The 22,804-nt window shown below is 46.7% G+C and overlaps 2 protein-coding genes across 5 annotated transcripts in view; one reads left to right on the top strand and one right to left on the bottom strand.

Annotated features, from left to right (window-relative positions):
- Positions 1–5,107, bottom strand: part of VIRMA (vir like m6A methyltransferase associated) — a 68,272-nt gene extending 63,165 nt beyond the window's left edge. The window contains exon 1 of the mRNA XM_006110999.4: positions 4,980–5,107. Coding sequence (XP_006111061.1) covers positions 4,980–5,024 — 45 coding nt within the window. The 5' untranslated portion in view covers positions 5,025–5,107. The remainder of the gene's footprint in view (positions 1–4,979) is intronic.
- A 200-nt stretch (positions 5,108–5,307) lies between these two features.
- The window catches only part of ESRP1 (epithelial splicing regulatory protein 1), a 61,603-nt gene continuing 44,106 nt past the window's right edge, over positions 5,308–22,804 (top strand). For all 4 annotated transcript variants that reach the window (XM_075920380.1, XM_075920379.1, XM_075920378.1 and 1 more), the window contains exons 1-4: positions 5,308–5,440; positions 5,783–5,911; positions 7,097–7,210; positions 15,893–16,007. In XM_075920380.1, the coding sequence (XP_075776495.1) occupies positions 5,309–5,440; positions 5,783–5,911; positions 7,097–7,210; positions 15,893–16,007 (490 nt within the window). In that variant the 5' untranslated portion in view covers position 5,308. The remainder of the gene's footprint in view (positions 5,441–5,782; positions 5,912–7,096; positions 7,211–15,892; positions 16,008–22,804) is intronic.

Here is a 22,804-nt window from a genome sequence, read left to right as displayed (position 1 = left end):
GAGCCTGCCTTAGCAACAGCCTTGCTCCAACACTGGGTGACTGTGATCAACTGGAGACTCCTCAGGATTGACCAGTCAATCGCAGTTGACTGGTTGGTGACCTCTGCTCTACAGCCCAGATTTATGTTCCTAACTCTTGAGAGGGGCAGGACTTAAGACACACTACTTTGTTCTTCATCTCCCCTGGCTGAGATTGATTCCTACCCAGCATGCCAGCTTTTGTGGATCTTATTCTTAGGCATCTGTCTTTCCCCATGCATTGCATAGGGAATCTATGTGTGTCTAATGTAGAGTTTGCAGATCCAATGTCGTTTCAATTATTTCCTAGGCACCCAAAAATTAGGCAATGCCACAAAGTCCCTATGTGGATGTCTGTACTACAAGTTCTACAGTGACACAGCTCTGTAGATAATTGCTACAATTATGAAAGGGGTTTATCCGTCACAGTAGATCCACTTTCTCTAGAGGCTTCAACTAGGTTCAGTTCTTCTATCCACCTAGTTTTGGTTTTATTGGGGCATAGGTCAGGTTACAGAAACCATGTTGACTTTTGCCCAACAAATTATGTTTTTCTATGTGTCTGACAATTTTATTCTTTACTATTGTTTCAACTAATTTGCTCAGTACTGACGTTAAACTTACCGGTCTGTAATTGCCAGGGTCGCCTCTAGAGCCCTTTTTAAATATTGGTGTTATGTTAGCGGTCTTCCAGTCCTTGGGTACAGAAGCTGATTTAAAGGATCAGTTACAAACCACAGTTGTTAGCTCTGCAATTTTACATTTGAGTTCTTTCAGAACCCTTGGGTGAATGCCATCTGGTCTCGGTGATTTGTTACTGTTAAGTTTTTCAATTTGTTCCGAAACCTCCTCTAATGACACTTCAATCCGGGACAGTTCCTCAGAACCATCACCCACAAAGGATGGCGCAGGTTTGGGAATCTCCCTAACATCCTTAGCCATGAAGACTAAAGCAAAGAAATCATTTTGTTTCTCTCTCTCTCTCTCTGTCTCTTCCAGGGGCACCACTGGTTTTTTAGCAGGCTTCTGGCTTCTAATGTACTTAAAAAACATTTTGCTATTACTTTGAGTTTTTGGCTAGCTGTTCCTCAAAATCTTTTTTGGGGTTTTCTTATTACATTTTTACACTTAATTTGGCAGGGTTTAAGATCCTTTCTATTTACCTCATTAGGACTGGATTTCCACTTTTTAAAAGATGCCTTTTAATCTCTCACTGATTCTTTTACATGGTTGTTAAGCCACGGTGGCTCTTTTTTAGGTCTCTTACTATGTTTTTTAATTTGGGGTACACATTTAGGTTGGGCCTCTATTATGTCGTCTTTGAATAGTTTCCATGCAGCTTGCAGGGATTTTACTCTAGTCCCTGTACCTTTTAATTTCTGTTTAACCTCCTCATTTTTGCATAATTCCCCTTTTTTAAATTAAATGCCAGAGTGTTGGATTGCTGAAGTGTTCTTCCCACCACAAGAATGTTAAATGTTATTATATTATGATCACTATTCGCAAGTGGTCCTGTAATAGTTACCTCCTGGACCAGATCCTGTGCTCCACTCAGTACTAAATCGAGAATTGCCTCTCCCCTTGTGGGTTCTTGTACCAGCTGCTCCAAGAAGCAGTCATTTAAGGCATCGAGAAATTGTATCTCTGCATCTCGTCCTCAGGTGACATGTACCCAGTCAATATGGAGATAATTGAAGTCCCCTATTAGTATTGAGTTTTTTATTTTGATAGCCTCTCTAATCTCCCTTAGCATTTCAACATCACTATCACTGTCCTGATCAGGTGGTCAATAATATATCCCTACTGCTATATTCTTATTAAAGCATGGAATTACTATCCATAGTAATTCAATGGAACATGTTGACTCATTTAAGATTTTTACTTCATTTGATTCTACATTATCTTTGACATATAGTGCCACTCCGCCACCCGCACAACCTATTCTGTCCTTCCGATATATTTTACATCCCGGTATGATTGTGTCCTGCTGATTGTCCTCATTCTACCAGGTTTCTGTGATGCCTATTATGTCAATCTCCTCCTTTAATACGAGGTACTCTAGTTCACCTATCTTATTATTTAGACTTCTAGCATTTGTGTAGAAGCACTTTTAAAAATTGCCACTGTTTGTCTGCCCTTCCCTGATGTATTAGATTCTTGTATATGTGATTGTTTCTTGTTTCTTGTCTGATATGGCCCATACTTTATCATCTCCCCTCCTCTCTTTCTGACTAAAATACTGACAATCTCCATTCATGGACTCTCCTCTAAGAGAAGTCTCCATCTGATCCACGTGCTCCTCCGTACCAATCAGCGTTCCCCCATCTCTTAGTTTAAAAACTGCTCTTCGACCTTTTTAATGTTTAGTGCCAGTAATCTGGATCCACCTTGGTTTAGGTGGAGCCCATCCTTCCTGTATTGGCTCCCCCATCTCAAGTGTCCCCTGTTCCTAATAAATCGAAACCCCTCCTCCCTACACCATCGTCTCATCCATGCATTGAGATTCTGAAGTTCTGCCTGCCTATCTGGCCCTGCGCGTGGAACAGGAAGCATTTCTAAGAGGTCTTGGATTTCAGTCTTCTTCCTAGCAGCCTAAATTTGGCTTCCAGGACCTCTCTCCTACCCTTCCCTACGTCACTGGTACCTACATGTACCACGACCACTGGCTCCTCCCCAGCAGTACACATAAATCTATCTAGATGCCTTGAGAGATCCGTAACCTTTGCACCAGGCAGGTAAGTCACCATACGGTTCTCCTGGTCATCACAAACCCAACTAGCTATGTTTCTAACAATCACCCACCCACTACTAACACCTGTCTCTTCCTAACAACTAATGTTCCCTCCTCCAGAGAGGTATCCTTAGTGCAAGAGGATACCACAACATTAGCTATCTGACCATCTGAAAATAATGGTACAGATGTGCAGAGAACTTGAGACAGCCCCAGTGGAATCACTACTGTATGTACATTTACAACTTTATCTCTTGGTATCTCAGGTTACACAATTTTTAAATGGATATAATTCCTGAGTGATAGGAGAGATACTTATATGAAAGGCATTGGCTGCCTGCAGCCATTAGTTCAATTTAGATTTTTTCAATTCCTGTCCCAAACTGTTGTGTAGTATTGTTGTGTAACAGCTGCACTCTGTTCTTCCTCTTATTCCCCTCTCCTTCCCCCCCCCCCACTTTGCATTTCAGTGCTTGTTAAAATCTTCTGAAGAGCTCTTTGAAAAAACTTGTGTAAGGGGGAAGGAAGTTTAGTTAATTAATTAATTATTGTAAAGCTGTTTCAGATCCTTGGAAAAATGTTGCTCTAGAAAAAATAAATAAGTATTTGCTATGTTTATTGAGGAAAACTTTGCAAGTAAGTTCTCTCACAAATTGCCTTTCATGGTAAGTGTCTAGTCTGGGATCAGGGGGCCAGTTACCCTGCTCCACACTCACTCTTTCCATTCTCCTTAGCAGTCAAATGCTCCCTGGTGGTGGAGGGCAGGAGGCAGTCAGCTGTGTCTCTGAAGGGTTTTGATTGATGGTCTGGAACCACTTCATAGAATGCAGGTGTTGTTTGGGGGTGTGGGGAGGCAGCAACACTATGTCTAGCCCAGTCTGCTACCTGTAAACATTGTTACTCCCACCCAGGACATGTTCCACCCCCCCTTCAGGATCGCAGCCAGCAAGGGGAGTACAATCACCCCCTGCCCACTCAGTCAAGAGCTGGTTGTTAGCCAGACCAGTGCTTTAAGAAAGTGCCCACTGCAGGGACAACCCAGGTACCCCCGCTGAACTCACAGCACAGCTGAGATGCAGGTCTGCCTGACCCACATGCTGCAATGCTGTCAAAGTGGCCACAGCACCCATTTGATAAATCAGTGTTGTTGCCTTTTTCTTATCTTTGAATAAAGTGTGTTTAAAGGGACTTGGAGGTATAAAAGGGTAAATAAAGGGGGTTTCACTGCCTTGAATTGCTGTTAGGCTCCCTTCCCTGAAGTCAGCCGAAAACTGCCCATCAGCCTCTTCTGCTGCACCTGCACAGAACAAGTTCCAACAAGGCCCAATGGGTGCATCCTTCCCACACTCAACAGCCACTACATCTGCCCAGTTCCCCACCCATTCCCCTCCATGTTGCTCCCAACTACCCTCTTATCCACTCCACATGCTTCCCCTTTCCTTCAAGTCATCTGCCAGCTCTTCATCCTCTCCTTCCACTCCCCACAATCTACCACCTTCCCTATTCGCCATCTAGCTGCTCCAGTCAAAGCTTCAGCAGAGCCTATTTTCCTATACAGTGGATTTGGGCTTCTTTAAAATGCAGCATGTGTTGGAGTCTTTTTTGCATCTTCCCCTCAGCAATAAACCAGACACCCCACTTCTCCTCCTCCTTTCCCTCAGCCCCTGGAGAATGGTACAGGGGCTCCAGTGACCATGAAGCAGTACCATGGCTGTGTACCTTTCTCGGGCTCTACACGTCTGCGGCAGCAGGGAGAAGCTATCACAATACCACGCAGAGTGAGCAAAGGGCTGGATGCAGCCAGGTCTCAGCTTCTTCAGGCAAAGAAGATGAGTTGATCTCATTAGGCAACTTTGTCATTAGCTACTGAAGTGCTTTCTCCTCCTGGTCTATTACCTTTGGGTAACAGCCACCTCTTCTCCCATGCCAATGGCTCCTCTGGCTCTTGCTGCCACTTGCCCTTTGCTACTCTATCACCTCCCCTTCTCCTGGAACCTCTCTGCTTTTCAATCTATCTACAGCTGCTGCCTTCACCCCAGTTTGATATTCCTGCCTTTGCTCTCTCTCTCTGCCCCTACTCTTCCCCCCTTTTGCTGTTGCTTCCGCCTAATTTTCGCTGCCCCTGCCATCACCTACTGCTACTGCCCCCTTGACCGCTGCCTCCTCCCCTCCTGCTGCCACGTCCTTGTTTGAAGGGGCCAATGGGCGGGCTCCTTCAGGTGTCTCTTACCTGCACCACGTGGGGAGGGAGGGAAAGCAGCAGGTAGGGCCACATCCCAAAACCAAGAGGCTCGCAGCCATTGCGTACCTCCTACGGGCGCAGCTCTTCTTTGCCCGTGAACAGGTTCCCGGCCCGAGCAATCAGCTACAAAAGGGGACGCTGCCCGTCCCGCCCCTCCTGAGCAGGTCTCCGGGAGTGGTGGAGGGCGGGGGAGAGCGAAGTGGCTGCAGGTGTGCGCTGGGTGGGGGCCGGGGCGCGTCCTTGCACGCCGGGTGTGGGGGGGTGCGCGGCAGGGTCTTCTCGGTAACAGCTGGGGTCTTGCTCCCCCCGCGAGCATCATGACGGCGTCTCTTGACTACCTGGTGATCCTGTTCGGGACGACAGCGGGCGCGCAGGGCGCCAAGCTGGGCTCGGATGAGAAGGAGCTGGTCCAGCTGCTGTGGAAAGTGGTGGATCTGGCCCACAAGAAGGTACTGCTCTGAGCAGGCCCCCGGCCGCGGGGGGGGGGGAGGCTGCGGGCGGGGATTGCCCGTCCCGGAGGGGGCTGCAGGGAGGGCCCCAACAGGGGCTGCCAGGGGCGCTGTGAGTCCTGAGGGGAAGTGCTGCGTCCTGACACTGGCCGCAGACGGAGTTGGGGCGGGAGAGCCGCCAGCCCCGGCCACCCCGTTCCAGCAAGCCCCGTGGCGGGCCCGTCCACCAGGCTTTCACCCCCGGGCCTCCAGCCCGCGGGGCAGCCGCTCTACGCGGGAGGGGGCGCACAGCCGGGGGTGTCGCGCTGGGGAGCGGAGAGCACTGACTTAGTCCCCCGCCAGGCGGGGAGCCTGCACGAAGGGCCGGTCAGACCCGAGCACCTGGAGCTCACCGACGAGTGCATGGAAACAACCGCGCTGGACGTGGAGCGCCTGGCGGGAGCCCCGCCGCTGGAACAAGCCCTGCGACAGGTGACTCCAGCTCCGCTTTCCGCGGGGCGTCTCCAGCCCCTCTGCCCAGGGAGTCGCTTCCGGCTGCTGTGCCAATAGCCCGCGCCCGGCACGGACCTACCCCCTGCCGAGCAGGGAGAGACTCGAACCTCCTTCCGGGGGGGCTCCTCTCGCTCTGCTGGGTCTGCTGCAGCTCGCCTGGGACACACGTGCGCGGAGGAGACGGGCGGGGGAGCCGCAGTCTCTGGAAAGCTGCAGAAGGCTCTTAGCGCCCACATGGCCCTATTGCGCCCGCGGCAGATGAGCGCGTTGGGAGAGGCCGGGATCCTGCAAGGGCCTGCTAAGATCCCGAATCTGCCCCATTCCCTTCCCCTTTCCAGCCTGGGGTAGTAGTAGGCTAGGTTGGGAGTGATCCACTCGCTCTGAGCCCTTTCACTGAAGGTTCCTTGAAGTTTAGTTGTCTCCTTGACTTTACTTATTAAACTCATTGAAATTTTATTTCTTCTCTTCACCTGAACCAAAGGTGGAGACAGCCTCTGCTGTAAGCAGTCTTATCCCTGCTTAACCATAGTGCTCTCTTTCTCTTTTTCTTGCCTAATAACCTGGAGGCTCCCAACTCGTTACTTTAATGCTTCTCCCTTTACAGAGAAGAGTAACATCCCCCAGCTCTCAGCCCCTGCCAGGAGCTTTAGTCTAAAGAGTTTAGCAGAAATTAAGGAGGATGCTTAAAGTTAGATTTCAAGTATCTGAGGGGTAGCCATGTTAGTCTGGGTCTGCAAAAGCGACAAGGAGTCCTGTGGTACCTTATAGAGACTAACCTATGTATTAGAGTGTAAGCTTTCATGGGCAAAGACCCACTTCGTCGGATGCAAGAGTTAGGTTTGTGATGCCTTATTGAAGCACCTAAATATTCTAGGATGACTTTCAAAGGTTCTGAGCAACTATAGTCTCCATTAACTCTAATCAGATTTGTGATGGTTCAGCAGCTTTGAATATTAGCCCAAAGGATTTGTGTGCCTAAACAAGGCAGGGGAATGTGACCTGGTTCCCGTTAAGCGTGTTGTATAGTCCTGAACATTTCCCTTTCCGTGTTCAACAAGTTGTTTGTAATGGTCCGAAAGTTACACCGAGCTATTAAAAACAAAGTGCAGGACTTAGTAAACTCTGATACTAAACTTGTACTATGTCTATTTTTTCAACTTTCAGTTTAACCAGTCTGTGAGCAATGAACTGAATATTGGTTTAGGTACTTCCTTCTGTCTCTGTACTGATGGACCGCTTCACATCAGACAGCTTCTGCATCCTGAAGCTTCCAAAAAGGTAAGGTTGTATTCATTAGATATTCCTTAGGGCTTATCTCTGTGGTGGTGTTTAGGCTTTAATGAAGAATTGTTCTGCTTATTCTTGCTTTATGATGTCCAATGTGACTGCTTCAGCATATTCATAACAGAGAAATCTCTCCTATGACTATTTTTATTAGATCTTTAGGGCTTGTCTACACAGGAAAATTTTCCAATGAAAGTGGTACAGTTAACTACTAATACCACTGTAACTCTTCATCAGACTGTGATGACCACAGAGCTCAGGAACAGGGAGGTCTGGCATTGGGGCAGGAGCACGGTAGGGGGGGACCAGTGACTCAGCCGGGAGCCCAGTGGGTCAAAAGGGGTGCAGCATGGTGGGGAGTCCTAGCCCTAGTGGGGGCCATGGAGCCAAGCAGCTGTGGAGCTCTGACCCCAACTGCAAAGCTCCAGCTGTGCCACTCCAGTCCTGGCATCAGTGGGACTAGCGGCATCTAGAAAGCCCTGGGGTTGGGGCAGCAGCAGGGTAGCATGGGCCATGAGGAGAGGGACCTCCCCTAGTCCACCAAATGCCCTCATTTGGGACTGGTTAGGTCCTGAGGGTGCTGGACAAGGAAAGTCCAACCTGTATACATTTCTTTCCATATGATAAAATTACTTATCTAACTGCTGTACAATTTATCTATCTTATGCTATTTCTCCACCATGCAACTAGATTGTGCGGATTTGTTTTAGAAAAACACACACATTTGAAAATTGCTTTTGTTATCTTAGTCACCAAATATTTTTAAACTATTTTCTATGCATGTGTATAGTGTCTAGAACAAAAGGAATTTAATACTGGTTAGGATCTTCAGTTGCTATTTCAGTGGAAATAGCTGGTAATTTGAAATCTGCTTTGCACTGACTATGGGTTAAACAAAAAATACAAGCCAATGACATTCTGTAGCTTTCCTGTGGATAACAAAATGTTGATCTTAAACCCCAAGTGTAAACTAAAACCAAGACTTGAAAACTTACTAATTGCTTTGGAGTTCTCCAGTCTTGGATGTCCAATACGAACCACTTTAACAAGCTCTGACTTTGAGTGGTTATGACATAGGCAGGTTCAGATTATACTGAATGATTAAGAATAGGGATAGAGAGACCTGAAGTGTCATGAAACAAGAACTGGGAATTACAAAAGTTTGACTAGCTGCATAAGAGTTTCAGCAGGTGAAATGACATTTTACTTTAAAATTGTGAAAACTGAACTTTTATTTTGTGAGAGCCAGAGTAGCAGTTTAAGTATGTTGCAATTAAAAAAGAATTTAAAGTTCATGACTTCTGTAATAGGTGTATTTTTTCCTACTCTGGCTGCAGAGCTGGTGCTAGGTATAAGCACAGGGTCTTAACAGAGGCCCCCTTTTGAGCTGCTTTACTTTTTATTATGCATTGTGTGTGGTGGTGGGAAAACAGAATATTACTTCTAAGGGCCCCCATTGCAGTCAGGTACACTCAAATAATTTCTGGGGCTCTTACTGCCCTCCCCTGCTGTTCGGGTGGGTACAAGAAAATAACACTTTGATATTGAACATTCTCAGGATCTTGCAGTTAAAGGCAAAACTTATGAAAATGGCTGAAATTGCACCATGAACATCTCTTTATATATGTTAAAGAAAACTTTTCCTGCAGGATGACAGAGTGATGTCATCACATCACTCTCCGTCCTGCAGCCTCCTTCCCCCTCAGCCACCCGCCTCCTCTTCTTCTCTGCTGCTAACCCAGAAGGGATCAGCAGCGTTGGTTCCCCAGCAGCATCAGCACTGAAGATGAGCTGCTGCTGGTGGGCTTGGGGGAGGAAGGAGGAGGAGAAGAATTGCAGGGCGGCAGTCAGGGGAGTGGAGAGGCCCACTGCATGGGGGAAACCAGACTGGGGGACATGCCGTCCCCTGTGCTCAGGCTGGTACCGGAGTTTTAAACTGCGCGTGGGGAGTACGGGGAAGCTGTGGCAAGGCCTATGGCAGAGGGACAGGGCTATGGGAGCTGCCATGTGGCAGGTGCCGGAGTTTTAAATTGCAGTTCTCCGGCCTGGGCCTCACCTCCCCTCCCCCCCCCCCCACACTCCCTCCCAGCAGCCAGGGTTGAGGGCTAGGGGAGAACAAAGGGCCTGGGCCTCACCTCCTCCTCCCAGCAGCCCGAGGGAGAGGGAGGGGCAGACGGGGACGAGAGTGCAGGGCTTGGTGCAGCTGGGGTGGTGTAGGGGGGAGCAGCTGGAGCGGTGGTGGAGGGGGTGGCTACAAGCCACAAGAACTCCCCTTTGTGGCGGGGGGGGGGGAAGCCCTCCCCCTCCAGCCAATGGGATGTTGGACTGAGGCTGACCCAGCCCTCTCACTATGGCTGCAGCGGGGAGAGAGCTGGGCCAGCCACGGTCCAACCCCTGGCGGCTGGTGGGGCAGAGCTGGGTCAGGCCTGGCTTCAGGGAATGGGTGATGATGGCTGGTGGGAGAGAGCCAGTGAGCGTAGCGAGCAGGGGGCACCACCCCCTAGTAATACTTATCAATATTACAAAGCCAAAAAACTTCTTAGTGTCTAAAATCCTTCCAACTCCCCCCCTCCCTCCCCCCACCTTCCATCCCAACAGAGAATTCTCCAAGTCAAGACAGAAATTGGCCATTAAATTGTCAATGCAAGGATCTTGTTTTGCTGACTTCTGGAAAAGAAGCATTACCTCATGAACAACTGAATAAAACATGGAAGCTTATGGTTATAGGAGATGCTGACTCTTCAGCCACGTACAAATAAGGACTTTATATGCAGATGCTATTTCATGCTAATTAATTCAAGGTCTTTCCTGACCCAAGACTGAATAGATTTTAATGAACTTTTAAAAAAAAAAAATCCTCTTTACAAGGAAGTTCCTAAACGTCCATCAGCTCCCACACCTCAATACACCTTTCACGTCTGTGCTTCTACCAAACACCGTATCTTGGCAATATCAAACCTCTAGGTAGATTTTATTTCAATTAAACTGGAGCTAAGCTAGTTTCCTGAACAGTAAGAGCTAGAACTACCAAATTCAGAATACAGCTTCCTCTTTTCCTAGCTTAAAGCCAAGTAAGGGTTTAGTTGTGCCAGGAAAATGGGATGTGCCTGGGAGAGGATTGCTTCTCAGAAAACCATACAGAAAAGAGACCGAATCACCAGGCAGGTGAAAGGAGCTGGCTGGGGTCACCACTTTTCTCCCCACCCCCTCATCTGCCCCAGCCCCAAGCCTACCACCTGGGTGCCCTTTAGGAAGGGTGTGGGGGGGGGGGGCTTAACACCCTTTCCCTCCCCTCAACTCCAATTACTATGAGAACATGGCTGGCTGCTTCCCTTCATCAGGGAGTGAGGGGAAAGTGCAGAATTTGATATTCCTCACTTTGGCTAGGGAGCACAGGAGGCAGATGAACCTGGACCTGCCCTAGGCAGGAGACCTGCACCCTTCCCCCAGCTGTGCTCTCTGGAGCTGCAGCAGCCATGTAGAGGTGCTTCTTATCTGGCCCCGAGCTGCTGTGCTGACAGAGGGTTTGGGTAATCCTTTAAGTATGTACTAAGCATGTACAGGTTGAACTTCTAAAATCCAGGACACTCTGGTCTGGCAACATCCATTGCCTAATAGGACCATGAATATTGCTGGACCAGAGAGCCTTGGCTGCCAAGTTTCAGAAGTGCAGCCTGAGCTGAGTTGGCAGTGGGAGCACATCCCCAGCTGGGCTGGCATGGTGAGGAGCACAGCCCTGGCCAGGGCTGGTGGCAAGGAGTGCAGCCCCAGCTGGGGCTAGAGGCATCAGGGTCAGCAGTGCAGTCCTGCGGGTTGGCAGCAGTGCAGCCCCCGGCCCGGGAAGGCAGCAGCAGAGTTGGACCCTGACCGGGGCTGGCGCAGTGGAAGATGCAGCCCTAGCCAGGATTGGCTGGGTGCGGGGCTGGAGGCAGTGAGAAGCAGCAGGGAGTGCAGTCTCAGCTGGGAGCAGAGCCCTATATCTGTGTAGGGAGCCTTGAACTCTATGGTTCAGATCCCGAGGGTGCTGGACAAGGGACATTTGACCTGTACTCTTTCATTTTATTTAAAAAAAAAAAAAAGATGAGTTAAGGACCTGAGCAATGTTGGGTACATCTTCTAGTAGGAATATGTTTGGAAAAGCTATTTCTTTATTACTGTTGTTGTTGTTGTTGTTGTTGTTACTCCTGAGTTGCTTTTGAAAAAATTGCTGTCAGCATAGTACAACCAAAAGTATGTCAAATACCATTCTACCCCCTTTACTTATTGAATCTCTTGTGAATTAGTGGTTTAAATGTGTAATTGGTGATGAGGGATGTGAAAATGGGTTTAAGTAATCTGTGTAACAGCTGAAAACTTCAGCTGTTCCATGCAAGGGGAGGGAGTTAGGCAGCTTTCTGGATCTGGTGCATAACCAGTTTTTAAGGCAAGCTCCCTGCGTGTACCAGGAGGCTGTGTGTAACCATGAAGCTTAACCAATGAGCCCAGGATCATCAGTTAACCATGTACACAGTTACACTTTCACATCCCTATTGATGATGCTCCTATTGGTGATGCTATCTACACAATAACCTTTTTCATGTATCTATGGCAGCCCGATTGAGGTCTGCCTGTTGCTAATCAATCTAGGGATGTAAGCGACGAATGGAGTCACTACTCAACTACTTGCTTCCCCTGTCTGCTGCTGCCTCTGTATCAGAGGCAGCAAGGGGTGTGAAAGGAGTAGGGGAGGCAGAGGCTTAATGATCCAGAACCTGGTGTGAGCCAGAACTGAGCAGTCCTGGTTCGCGCCAGATCTAGGAGCTATCTCTGCAATGGCTCTGCCTTTTAAATGTAGTAAGAGCCAGGTTGCCTGTGTGCCTGGCTCCTACAACATTTAAACTGGAGAGCTGCAGCAGGGATAGCTCCTGGATCTCGCCTCCCCTTATCAACTAATCCTGTAACAATACCAATTGTATTGACTACACAAATTAGTCAGTCACCCTCTTCTTAACATCCTTCTATCAATTCCCTCTGGGATTACTTCAGACTTGCCAAACTTCTAAGAAATTCATAGTTTTTTAATCAACTCTCTGTACTTTTTTTAATTCTTCCTCCAAATGTGAAGTCTTTTCCCATACCTAAAAAATATATATTACTAGTCCTTTTACTTAAAGCAAATATCAGTCATGCACCAGTCATAGGTTTCAGGACTCTGACTTACCCTTTCCGGGTCACCCCTATTGCTAGAAAACCTTGATAAACTACACAGTTAGAAAAGAGTTGTGGTGGAATATATAGCACTTGTATTCCTGGATGCTTCTGAGATGTTGGACTTAAAATCATGACACTATTTATTAAAAAGGTGTTTTAGGTTAGTTTTAAAGCAGTGGTCTCCAACCTCTTTACACCCAAGATCACTTTTTAAATCACAGAACAAGTCAAGATTTACCGCCCCGCCCCTTCCTCGAAGTCCTGCCCCTTCCTCTCTATTCTCCTCTCCATCACTTGCTATTCCCAACCCTTATAGTGCTGCTTTTTTCCCCCCAATTCTTCTTTAGGAAGAGGTTTTTCAAACATTTGGCCCATCTAGACTGGACCAAATGTCAGGAAAAACCCCTTGTTTTGGAAGCTCCCTTATTCCTCGTGGAAAGAGGAATATAGGGATTACCGAAAGATCATGTTTGCTCTTCCACTAAAAAAAAAGCAAAACAAGCTTTTTCTGCGATATGTCTGGAATCCTGAAAAACTCCTGCAGTCTAGCCTTGCCCTCACTGGGTTGAGGCAGGATGTGTGGGCTCTGGGGTGGGAATGAGGGATTTGGGTGCGGGAAGCGGTGAGAGGTACAAGCTCTGGGAGGAAATCTGAATGCAGGGGGAGGTGGAGAAGGGGACACTGGGTCGGGGAGGGGGCTTCAGGCCGGCCACTGTTGGGGTCAGATGTAGGGTTAGGGTACTAAGCAAGCCATGGGCTTGTGGATATGAGGGTGCAGGAATTTGGGTTAGGGTATGTGAGGGGCTCAGGGCAGGGGGTTGCAGTGTATGATAGGTTCAGATCTAGGGCCTGGGGGATGGGGGAGTTCAGGAGTGTTATGATGCTATGGGGGTTTGGGTCCAATTGACATAGTATTTTATTTAAAAATGAAGCCTGGCCAACAAATCACCAAACACAAAGTTTCTGCATTGTCTTTATTTCTGAGAAGGGCAGGGAACCTGTTTTGAGTCAGGGTCACTGACCCACAGAAAAGTCAGTTGGGGCCACACAAGTGAGATGCAAAATAAAAACTCCAAAACTCCCACAAGCCTCACTAATATGGCCCCAACTGTGCTGGTGGGAGCAGGGGACATGGTATTGGGGAAGGGTGTCACAGGGTGCCGGGGCAAGGGCCTGGGGCAATGGACAAGGTGCCAGTGGGTGGTGGGACAGGGTACTTGTAGGGGTCTGGGCAGGGGGAGGGGACAGGGACCAGTACCTGGGGATCCTGCAGTCACAGGCCAAGGCCCAGGAAGTGCGTGGGCTGCTCCCTAAATAGTAGCACGGTACCTGAAACACTGGTTCGTCATATGCCTGATGCCTTCCTGTGCGGGCTGGGAACGGGGGGAGGGGAAGTCCCGGACCGTGCTGGCTCCAGCTGCCGTGCTGGAGATTTTATTCCCCTCTGCCTTCCTGGGGCAGACTAGAGGGGGAGTGTCCCAGACTGTGCCAGCCCCGACCTAAAATGCCGGTCCATTGCGCGCTGAGGACTTTGTTCCCCTGCTGCCTTCCTACGCGTGGGGAAGGGGTTGGGGTGTCCGGGACTGTGCCAGCTCTGGCTGCTCAGGCAGCGCGTGCTGCCGCAGGGAGGGGAGGAGTAAGGCGCTAGCTTCCTGAGCGGTTGTGGTTGGCTTGGTCTGGGACTCCCCCCTCCCCCGCAGGCAGGCAGCGGGGGAATAAAGTCCCCAGCACGCTGGCTCCAGCTGCTCAGGCAGCGTGTGCTGCCCCAGCGGTTGGGGCTGGTGTGGTCTGGGACTCCCTGTTCCCCCACTCCCCTCTGCTTCCTGCCTGCTGGAGTGATAGAACATAATGGCTTTTATTGGCACTTGGGTAAGATGAGCTTTATAAACTCACTCTTGGCTTTGCAGCTCATTGGTAAATGCATCGATCATAAGCACATGCTGATAAAACTTTTACACCACATCACACTATATGTCATTTTGTCTATTTTATAATACAAACAGCTATCTGAAGTGTGATTATACTCTGAAAATAGACCCTGACTTGTCTTCATTGAAATAGACTGAGCATATTAAGTGATTTTCAAACTTTTTTCTCTTGACCCAGTTGAAGAAAATTGTTGTTGCTGCCTGTGAATAGGGATGTTAAACTGCAGGTAATTGACTAGTCGATGGGGCATCTCAGCCTTTGAAGTGTAGAAACCACTCTAGGGCTGATACGCTTTAAAAACAAAAGTGCCACATGGAGCCCGGGATCAGCTGGGGAATTCCAAGCTGATCCCGGGCTCCCTGTGATGTTGCTGCTTTGAAATGCTGCCCCGGGAGCCCAGAGTAAGGCTTCTCCCAGCACTTCAAAGTGGCAGCACTGCATGGAGCCCAGGAGTCCCCAGCTGATCCCGGACTCCATGTGGTGCTTCTGCTTTGAAGTACCCTCTTCCCGCGCCCTCCCCCCCGTCTCTTTCTGATAGAGGCAGCAAAGGTGGAGGGGGGAGCGACTAGTCGACAAGCTTGTCGACTATCCGATAAGCAGTTGCTTATTGGATAGTCGATTAGTCCTTCACATGCCCACCTACTTCCCAACATAATTTGACTAGTGTAGGCTCTGGGATGGGGCTGAAGATCAGAACTTTCCCCTATAGAAGGGGGCTCCAACTTTGAACGGGGGTGGTCAGGGCTGGAGCAGAAAGGGCTTACTTTGAGCAGCTCCTGGTCAGCAGTGCAGCAGGGGTGCCAAGGCAGGCTTTCTATCCCTCCTAGAACTGCAGACCATGCTGTACCCCAGAAGCAGCCAGTTCCCAGCCAATGGGAGTGTGGAGTTGGTGCTCAGGGCAGAGGCAGTGCATGGAGCCCTATGTACACTTTCCCCCTCTTCCTCCCCCCTCCCCCCCATCCCAAGGAGCTGGGCCTGCTGCTGACTGCTTCTAGGGTGCAGTGCAGTCTGCAGTGCCAGGACAGGCAGGTAGGTAGCCTGCCTTAGCCTTCCCACTGGTCACCTGATCACTCTCGAGCAATGAGACCCAGTGCCTGACATTCTATGATCCATAGTTTGATCATCACTGGTCTATTCAATGTAAAGTGTGTTGTGCAAGTTTGCTTGGGCTCTGTAAATTGAGCTGATATTCCTGGTTTGATAGGGTTAAGTAATGAAAATTGAAACCAAGAACTGTTGTGTAGTGTTGTAATAGTATCAATTTGTTCTACCACGGCTATATTGAAGCCACAGTGGTGGTGGTAATAAAAAGCAGAAAAAAAAACTGTCCTTTTTTCAATAAAAGAAACAAATATCTCTTACTATATCAAGGAAACAGTCTTATTGAATAAGAGATAATATTTAAGTCACTGAAAAGCTTGTAAAAATGTTTGCTATAATATATACTTGGATGAGTGTGGCTATTTTTAATTAAACTGTTTGGTTGCAGTGTGAAAACGCAGAAGAAAATAGCCTGGATTCACCTTAGTTTACAGTTGTTGGTGTGTCCTCTTACAGAATATCTTACTGCCTGAATGCTTCTACTCCTTTTTTGACTTGCGGAAAGAGTTCAAGAAATGTTGCCCTGACTCATCTGATGTTGACAAACTGGATGTTGCTGCTATGACAGAATGTATCCTTTAAAAAATAACGTGAATTATAATGGCCGCCTTGTACTTCTAGGAACACAGCACAGGAGTGTTTATAATGCTCATTTAGAAGTTATGTGATTTAGTAAACAATATTGTCATTAATGTGTTTCCTATTAAATATGCTATTATCTCAGGTAGCTATGCAGAAATGTGTGGTACCTTGCAAAAATTTTGAAGAGTCTATAAAACTTTGGAGTTAAAGTTTCTTTTTTTCTTTACCTGTGGATTTTGATGGGTTAACAATCAGTGCTTTAGCATCCTGTTTGATATCAAGTTTTGATGAACTGTGACTCCGAGTTACTAAAATACATGTAGGAAAACATGGAGATAAATTTGCATGTTAACATAGTGCTTTTTAAATGCTTCCATTTTCATTGTTTTCTTCATCTTTGTTGGGCAGATGTTGGATGATCATGAATATTGTGGGACCTCAGTTTAATTTCTGGAACATTTATTTCTGAAAGTGATTATGGTGTTCAACCTTTGAATAGTAAATGGGGTTGCTTTCAATACCTGAGATATACAGACACATGATGCTTCCTGTAAGCTCTCCATAGCATATCCTCTAACATGCAGTTAGACTAGGAATCCTGCACTTCAGTGTCTTCTCTTCCATACCAAACGTGGGCATACAGTAGCTGAAAAGTCTTTCAGAAAGAGTTCATAAGTAGCCAGTTAATCCAGTTAAATATAGCTCTTAAAAAAATCTTAGCTGAGTTATTCTCAGTCTGCACTGGAGACAATCCATAGCAACTGAAACTGACCTCCAGAAATGTCCACTAGCTAGAATCTTCCTTCTGCCTCCCTGGTGGCTAGTCTCTTACATCTACACTATTCCTGTTTTGTAACTCAGACGCAGAAAATGCTTGGCTCCTCGAATGACACCACCAAAGAGAACCTGCTTAAGCTGGTTGACCAGGAGGGATATGAATTCAAAATACTCTTCTCAGCTTTCAAAGCTAAAACAAGTATTGATGAGAAACAGTTGGACTATGTTAAACTGTATATGTAAACCTCTTTTGAATATGTATGGCAGCTGGCATCTGCCACATACTGACCTCTAAGATAGTTCAGCTTAAATAAAAATAGGAAATAACTGCAGGTTTTTATGCACTGTTGCTACATAGTCATGTGCAAAAGTGGTTGCTGTTGTCATGTTTTAACTGTGGAATACAAAGTTTGAAAGTAGCTTCAGATGTCAGTTATGTAAGTGACTTTTCCACTAAGGAAGATAGGCCTTCTTATCTCTCTTCCCTAAAGCAGATGTGTGTGTAGATTTGTTAATATCCACACTCTCTGCCATTGGTTAGGCTCTCCTGCATAAACCAGGAGTAGGTTAATGATGTGTCTTTATTAATCGTCTTTGCAAATAAGCTAGGAACTTCTTAGAAAACCTAAGAATAGTCCCTTCTTCCAAGAGCAGACAGTCTAAAATGTATTGCAGCATCCCTGAGCAACAGACTATCTGTATTTGTACAAAGTGCTTTTGAGAGACTGCACTGGTGAGACTGTAATGGGTAAGAAGTCTGCTGTACCTCTCTGCACTAACTTGGATAGAGAAGATTCTGACCAACCACAGGAATGACAAATATTCAGTGACCAAAATAGTATAAAAAAGGAGTAGTCCTGGAGCATCTGTATTAAAAAAATTATATTTAGTATCATGAGCTTTCGTGGGCAAAACCCATTTCCTCAGATGAGTAGTAGGTATTACTGATGATACTAACTATAATTTTTGTTTTTGTTAGTCCTGTAGCACCTTAGAGACTGTTGTTTTTTTTTTGTTTGTTTTTTTTTTTTTTTAAAGTTAGGTGAACATGGCTACCACTCTGAGACTGACGAAGATACAAGGACATTCTAGCTATTGGGAGGGTAATGATGAATAATCTGATGGTGAGAATTTGACTAAAATATTTGTACAGGGCATCCCCACTATACATCCAAATGTAGACATAAAGCGTGGAATTTTTCCTGCAGCTAACTTCTGTTTGCATGTTTTTTGTTTTTTGTGTTTTATGTCATTCAAAAAAAAAAAGTGGAGAATTGGGGGACTTATAATGCAGCAGTTCCTTCAAGTGTCAACAACGTTAGTGCGTAACTGACATATGCCAGGGCGATAGCCTATATGGCCATTGACCTCTGAATGTTACTGAGATCCACTCTGAACGGGGTTGGATGGCATGGTGCTTACAACTCCATTGACTACCTGAAGCTTAGTTAAGGACTATACCTGCATGGAGCGTTCATATGCTGTACACCTCCTAAATATGGGTATTCCATTGGCCACAGTGAGGCTCTTGTACATTTCAAAAGCAGAACCGCAGAAGAAGTGGTGCGAGCAGAGACTGCTTTAGTCCCCGCTCACGCTGTTTCCACTGTGCCTCTACCTTCCCTTCCTGCTGTGGAGACAGTGCTAGGGGGAACCAGCTTAGGTGGCTCCCCCTAGCACCGGCTCCTGCTCCCCCACCTTGCTGCCTCTATCAGGGAGAGGCAACAAGGGGGGGAAGCAATTAGTCGCATTATTAGTCAACTATGAGATAAGCGTCTGTTTATCAGATAGTCGACTAGTCTCTTACATCCCTAGTTGCCAGAGACTTTACCTGCTGCCCCTCCCTCCACCAGAGCCTTTCTCCACTGCTGTGGTGTAGTTACACCACACCACAGGTGCAACCTGCTTTTCACTACACCTCATGCAGCTATACTTACCCTTTGTGCCGCTGTAGACAAGGCCTATATTGCAGTTCTCATTGTTAGTATCCTGGTGAAGTGTCAACAGAACATCCTATTGTAGACCTGAGTTATGAACTGGCTAAACTGGTTAGTTGCATCCCTCTCTGTAAATGTAATTTTAGTGATTGGTTTGGGGGAAGGGGTTGTCTTTCTGGTTCCTGATTATTTGACTGATTTGTAGCTGTTTGCGTTGGTGACTCCTTATTGTGAACCTATTCTGTTCTGAAGTGGCTAAAATAGTCACTCTGTGTGCTTCATTTGGATTTTGTCCTCATAGTAATGTTTCTTTCAGTTTTGTTTTAATCCTAGAATCATCGAATACTAGGACTGGAAGGGACCTTGAGAGGTCATCGAGTCCCGTCCCCTGCCCTCATGCAGAACCAAATACTGTCTAGACCATCCCTGATAGACATTTATCTAACCTACTCTTAAATATCTCCAGAAATGGGGATTCCACAGCCTCCCTGGGCAATTTATTCCAGTGTTTGACCACCCTGACAGTTAGGAACTTTTTCCTAATGTCCAACGTAAACCTCCCTTGCTGCAGTTTTAAGCCCATTGCTTCTTGTTCTATCCTCAGAGGCCAAGATGAACAAGTTTTCTCCCTCCTCCTTATGACACCCTTTTAGATATCTGAAAACTATCATGTCCCCCTCAGTCTTCTCTTTTCTAAACTAAACCAACACAATTCACTCAGCCTTCCCTCATAGGTCATGTTCTCCAGACCTTCAATCATTCTCGTTGCTCTTCTCTTGACCCTCTCCAATTTCTCCACATCTTTCTTGAAATGCGGTGCCCAGAACTGGACACAATACTCCAATTGAGGCCTAACCAGCACAGAGTAGAGCGGAAGAATGACTTCTCATGTCTTGCTCACAACACACCTGTTAATACATCCCAGAATCATGTTTGCTTTCTTTGCAACAGCATCACACTGCTTACTCATATTTAACTTGTGATCCACTATAATCCCTAGATCCCTTTCTGCCATACTCCCTCCTAGACAGTCGCTTCCCATTCTGTATGTGTGAAACTGATTGTTCCTTCCTAAGTGGAGCACTTTGCATTTGTCTTTATTAAACTTCATCCTATTTATCTCAGATCATTTCTCCAATTTGTCCAGGTCATTTTGAATTATGACCCTATCCTGCAGATTAGTCGCATGGCTTGGTATCATCTGCAAACATAATAAGCATACTCGCTATCCCAATATCTAAATAGTTGATGAAGACATTGAACAGAGCCGGTCCCAAAACAGACCTCTGCGGAACCCCACTTGTTATGCAACCCCACTTGTTATGCCTTTCCAGCAGGATTGTGAACCATTAATAACTACTCTCTGAGTACGGTTATCCAGTCAGTTATGAACCCACCTTATAGTAGCCCCATCTAAGTTGTATTTACCTAGTTTATTGATAAGAATATCATGCGAGACCGTATCAAACGCCTTACTAAAGTCTAGGTATACCACATCCACCGCTTCTCCCTTATCCACAAGACTCGTTATCCTATCAGATTGGTTTGACATGATTTGTTCTTTACAAATCCATGCTGACTGTTCCCTATCACCTTGCCACTTTTCAAGTTTACAGATGATTTCCTTAATTACTTGCTCCATTATCTTCCCTGGCACAGAAGTTAAACTAACTGGTCTGTAGTTTCCTGGGTTGTTCTTATTTCCCTTTTTATAGATGGGCATTATATTTGCCCTTTTCCAGTCCTCTGGAATCTCCTGTCTCCCATGATTTTCCAAAGATGATAGCTAAAGGCTCAGATACCTCCTCTATTAGCTCCTTGAGAATTCTAGGATGCATTTCATCAGGCCCTAGTGACTTGCAGGCATCTAACTTTTCTAGGTGATTTTTAACTTGTTCATTTTTTTTATTTTATTTTACCTTCCAAAATTACCCCCTTTCCACAAGTATTCACTGTTAGGCATTCCTACAGACTTTTCAGTAAAGACCGAAACAAAGAAGTCATTGAGCATCTCTGCCATGTCCAAGTTTCCTGTTACTGTTTCTTCCTCTTCACTGAGCAGTGGGCCTACCCTTTCCTTGGTCTTCCTCTTGCTTCTAATGTATTTATAAAACGTCGTCTTGTTTCCCTTTATTCCTGTAGCTAGTTTGAGCTCATTCTGTGCCTTTGCCTTTCTAATCTTGCCCCTGCATTCCTGTGCTGTTTGCCTATATTCATCCTTTGTAATTTGTCCTTCTTTCCATTTTTTGACGACTCCTTTTTATTTTTAGATCATTCAAGATCTCGTGGTTAAGCCAAGGCGGTCTTATTTTCTATCTTTCCGACACATCAGAATAGCTTGCTTTTGGGCCCTTAACAATGTCCCTTTGAAAAACTGCCAACTCTCCTCAGTTGTTTTTCCTCTGCAACTAATGAAGAAGACAAAGTGACTTGTTTCATAGTCTAGCAATTTTTGTCAGACTGGGATATTATTTCTGTTTTCAAAACAGAGGTAGAAACTAATAGAAATGCCTACCAGATAATTTCCTGATGTTGGGCAAAGCACTGTATAGGTGGCTTGCTTACTTATGATACCGCAGTCTGAAACAATGCACAAAGTATTTTCAATAAATGATGAAGCTATTTCTCTATTCTCATTACAAACTTAAACTGTCACGTTTCACTGGAGGAAAAAATAGAAAGTGCCTAATGTGCTAACTACTGCTACCAACTGAGCAAATTTTGTGGTGAAGGTAGGCAGACTCTCAATGAAAGCTAACATGAACTTGAAAGAGGCCTTTAAAAGAAGAGCCAGACCTATGGAATCACTTGAGATGAAACTTCACAAATATTGCATACTCTTGCAGGACTTTCCCAGTCTCTCTGCTCTTACAGCTAGTGAGTATCTTCTGTTAGGTACATGCAAAGGGCCCAGGGTTTGTATCTAATGTGGGATAATGATGCTTACATCAGGAAAATACACCAAACAAAATTCTCCATTGCCCTGGTCTTTCCATGGATCAGTTTCCCCATCTGTAAAATGGGGATAATTCCTTGAGTGCAGATATGACATCTGTGGAAGAAAAAAAAACTTGGCGATTATTGTATTGCTACACAGAAGTGTAGTTCTATTGTATTTCTACACAGTAGTATTGCTACACAGTATGTTAACCTTGTGCATTCATTCTCACTATTGTAAGTGACTGCACAAGGTGCAGGATAATGTACAATTCAGCTTTGTATGTGCCTTGCATTGCACATCTGAGTGAGATGCTATGGGTGGGTGTGCTCATAGTTGGAGAGAGACAAACCATAAGTAGTCTCATGGCACAGATTGTTAAATAACAGGATCTTATGATGCTTGATCACGTATTTGGTGCAGGGGAGGCATCCTCCTGTGACGAGTACAGAGATATTAAACTGAATGAATAATTGGGTGGTTTATTTTGCTTGTAGAGAGAATTTTTATGACTAATTTAATCAGCTAAAATTACCTGCTGTCTATGGTAAAAGGGATTCAAGTTTCCAATCCATCGGTACCCCGGTGTACCCTGGTCTCTGGCCGGTACCTCCGGTTCTCCGCCAGACTTTTAGGTGATTTACCTTTTTTTCTTTGGCGCAGTTGTAGTCCCCCAACCGCGGGGTGGGGGAAAGGGGGGCCCGGGCCCGCCCTCACTCACAGGGCCCCAGCCCAGGGCCCTAAGGACACGGAACTACCTTGCTCTGGTCTGGCTGATGGGGCTCCTGCCGTAACTCGTCAGCCCACCAGCCCTGATGGGCTCTGCCCTGGGCTGCTTCCTTTCCCCACCCCCGGCGTTCCCCGCTCGGAGTATTTACCTTGTACCTGGCCGACAGACTGCCGACCCTACCGCAACCCCCGCCATGGGAGGGCTGCGGGAATATGGTCCGGGTGTGGGCTGCCCCCAGCCCCGAGGGTGTCGCCCGACTCTCCCCCTCCCCCAGCCTTGCACGCTATTCCTCCTCGCTCTCCCCCCTCCCCCTGCCATGGCGGCGACGCTTTTCTTTTAAGCGTCCCACCGGCGATGTCCCTTCTGACGTCATAGGTCGGGGCGGGGCTATAGCTGTCTGCTTC

Source organism: Pelodiscus sinensis, chromosome 2, assembly GCF_049634645.1.
Source record: "Pelodiscus sinensis isolate JC-2024 chromosome 2, ASM4963464v1, whole genome shotgun sequence".
Classification (NCBI taxonomy): Eukaryota; Metazoa; Chordata; order Testudines; family Trionychidae; genus Pelodiscus; species Pelodiscus sinensis.
Note: the sequence above shows the minus strand (reverse complement) of the source record. Positions and strands in the feature narration are given on the sequence as shown.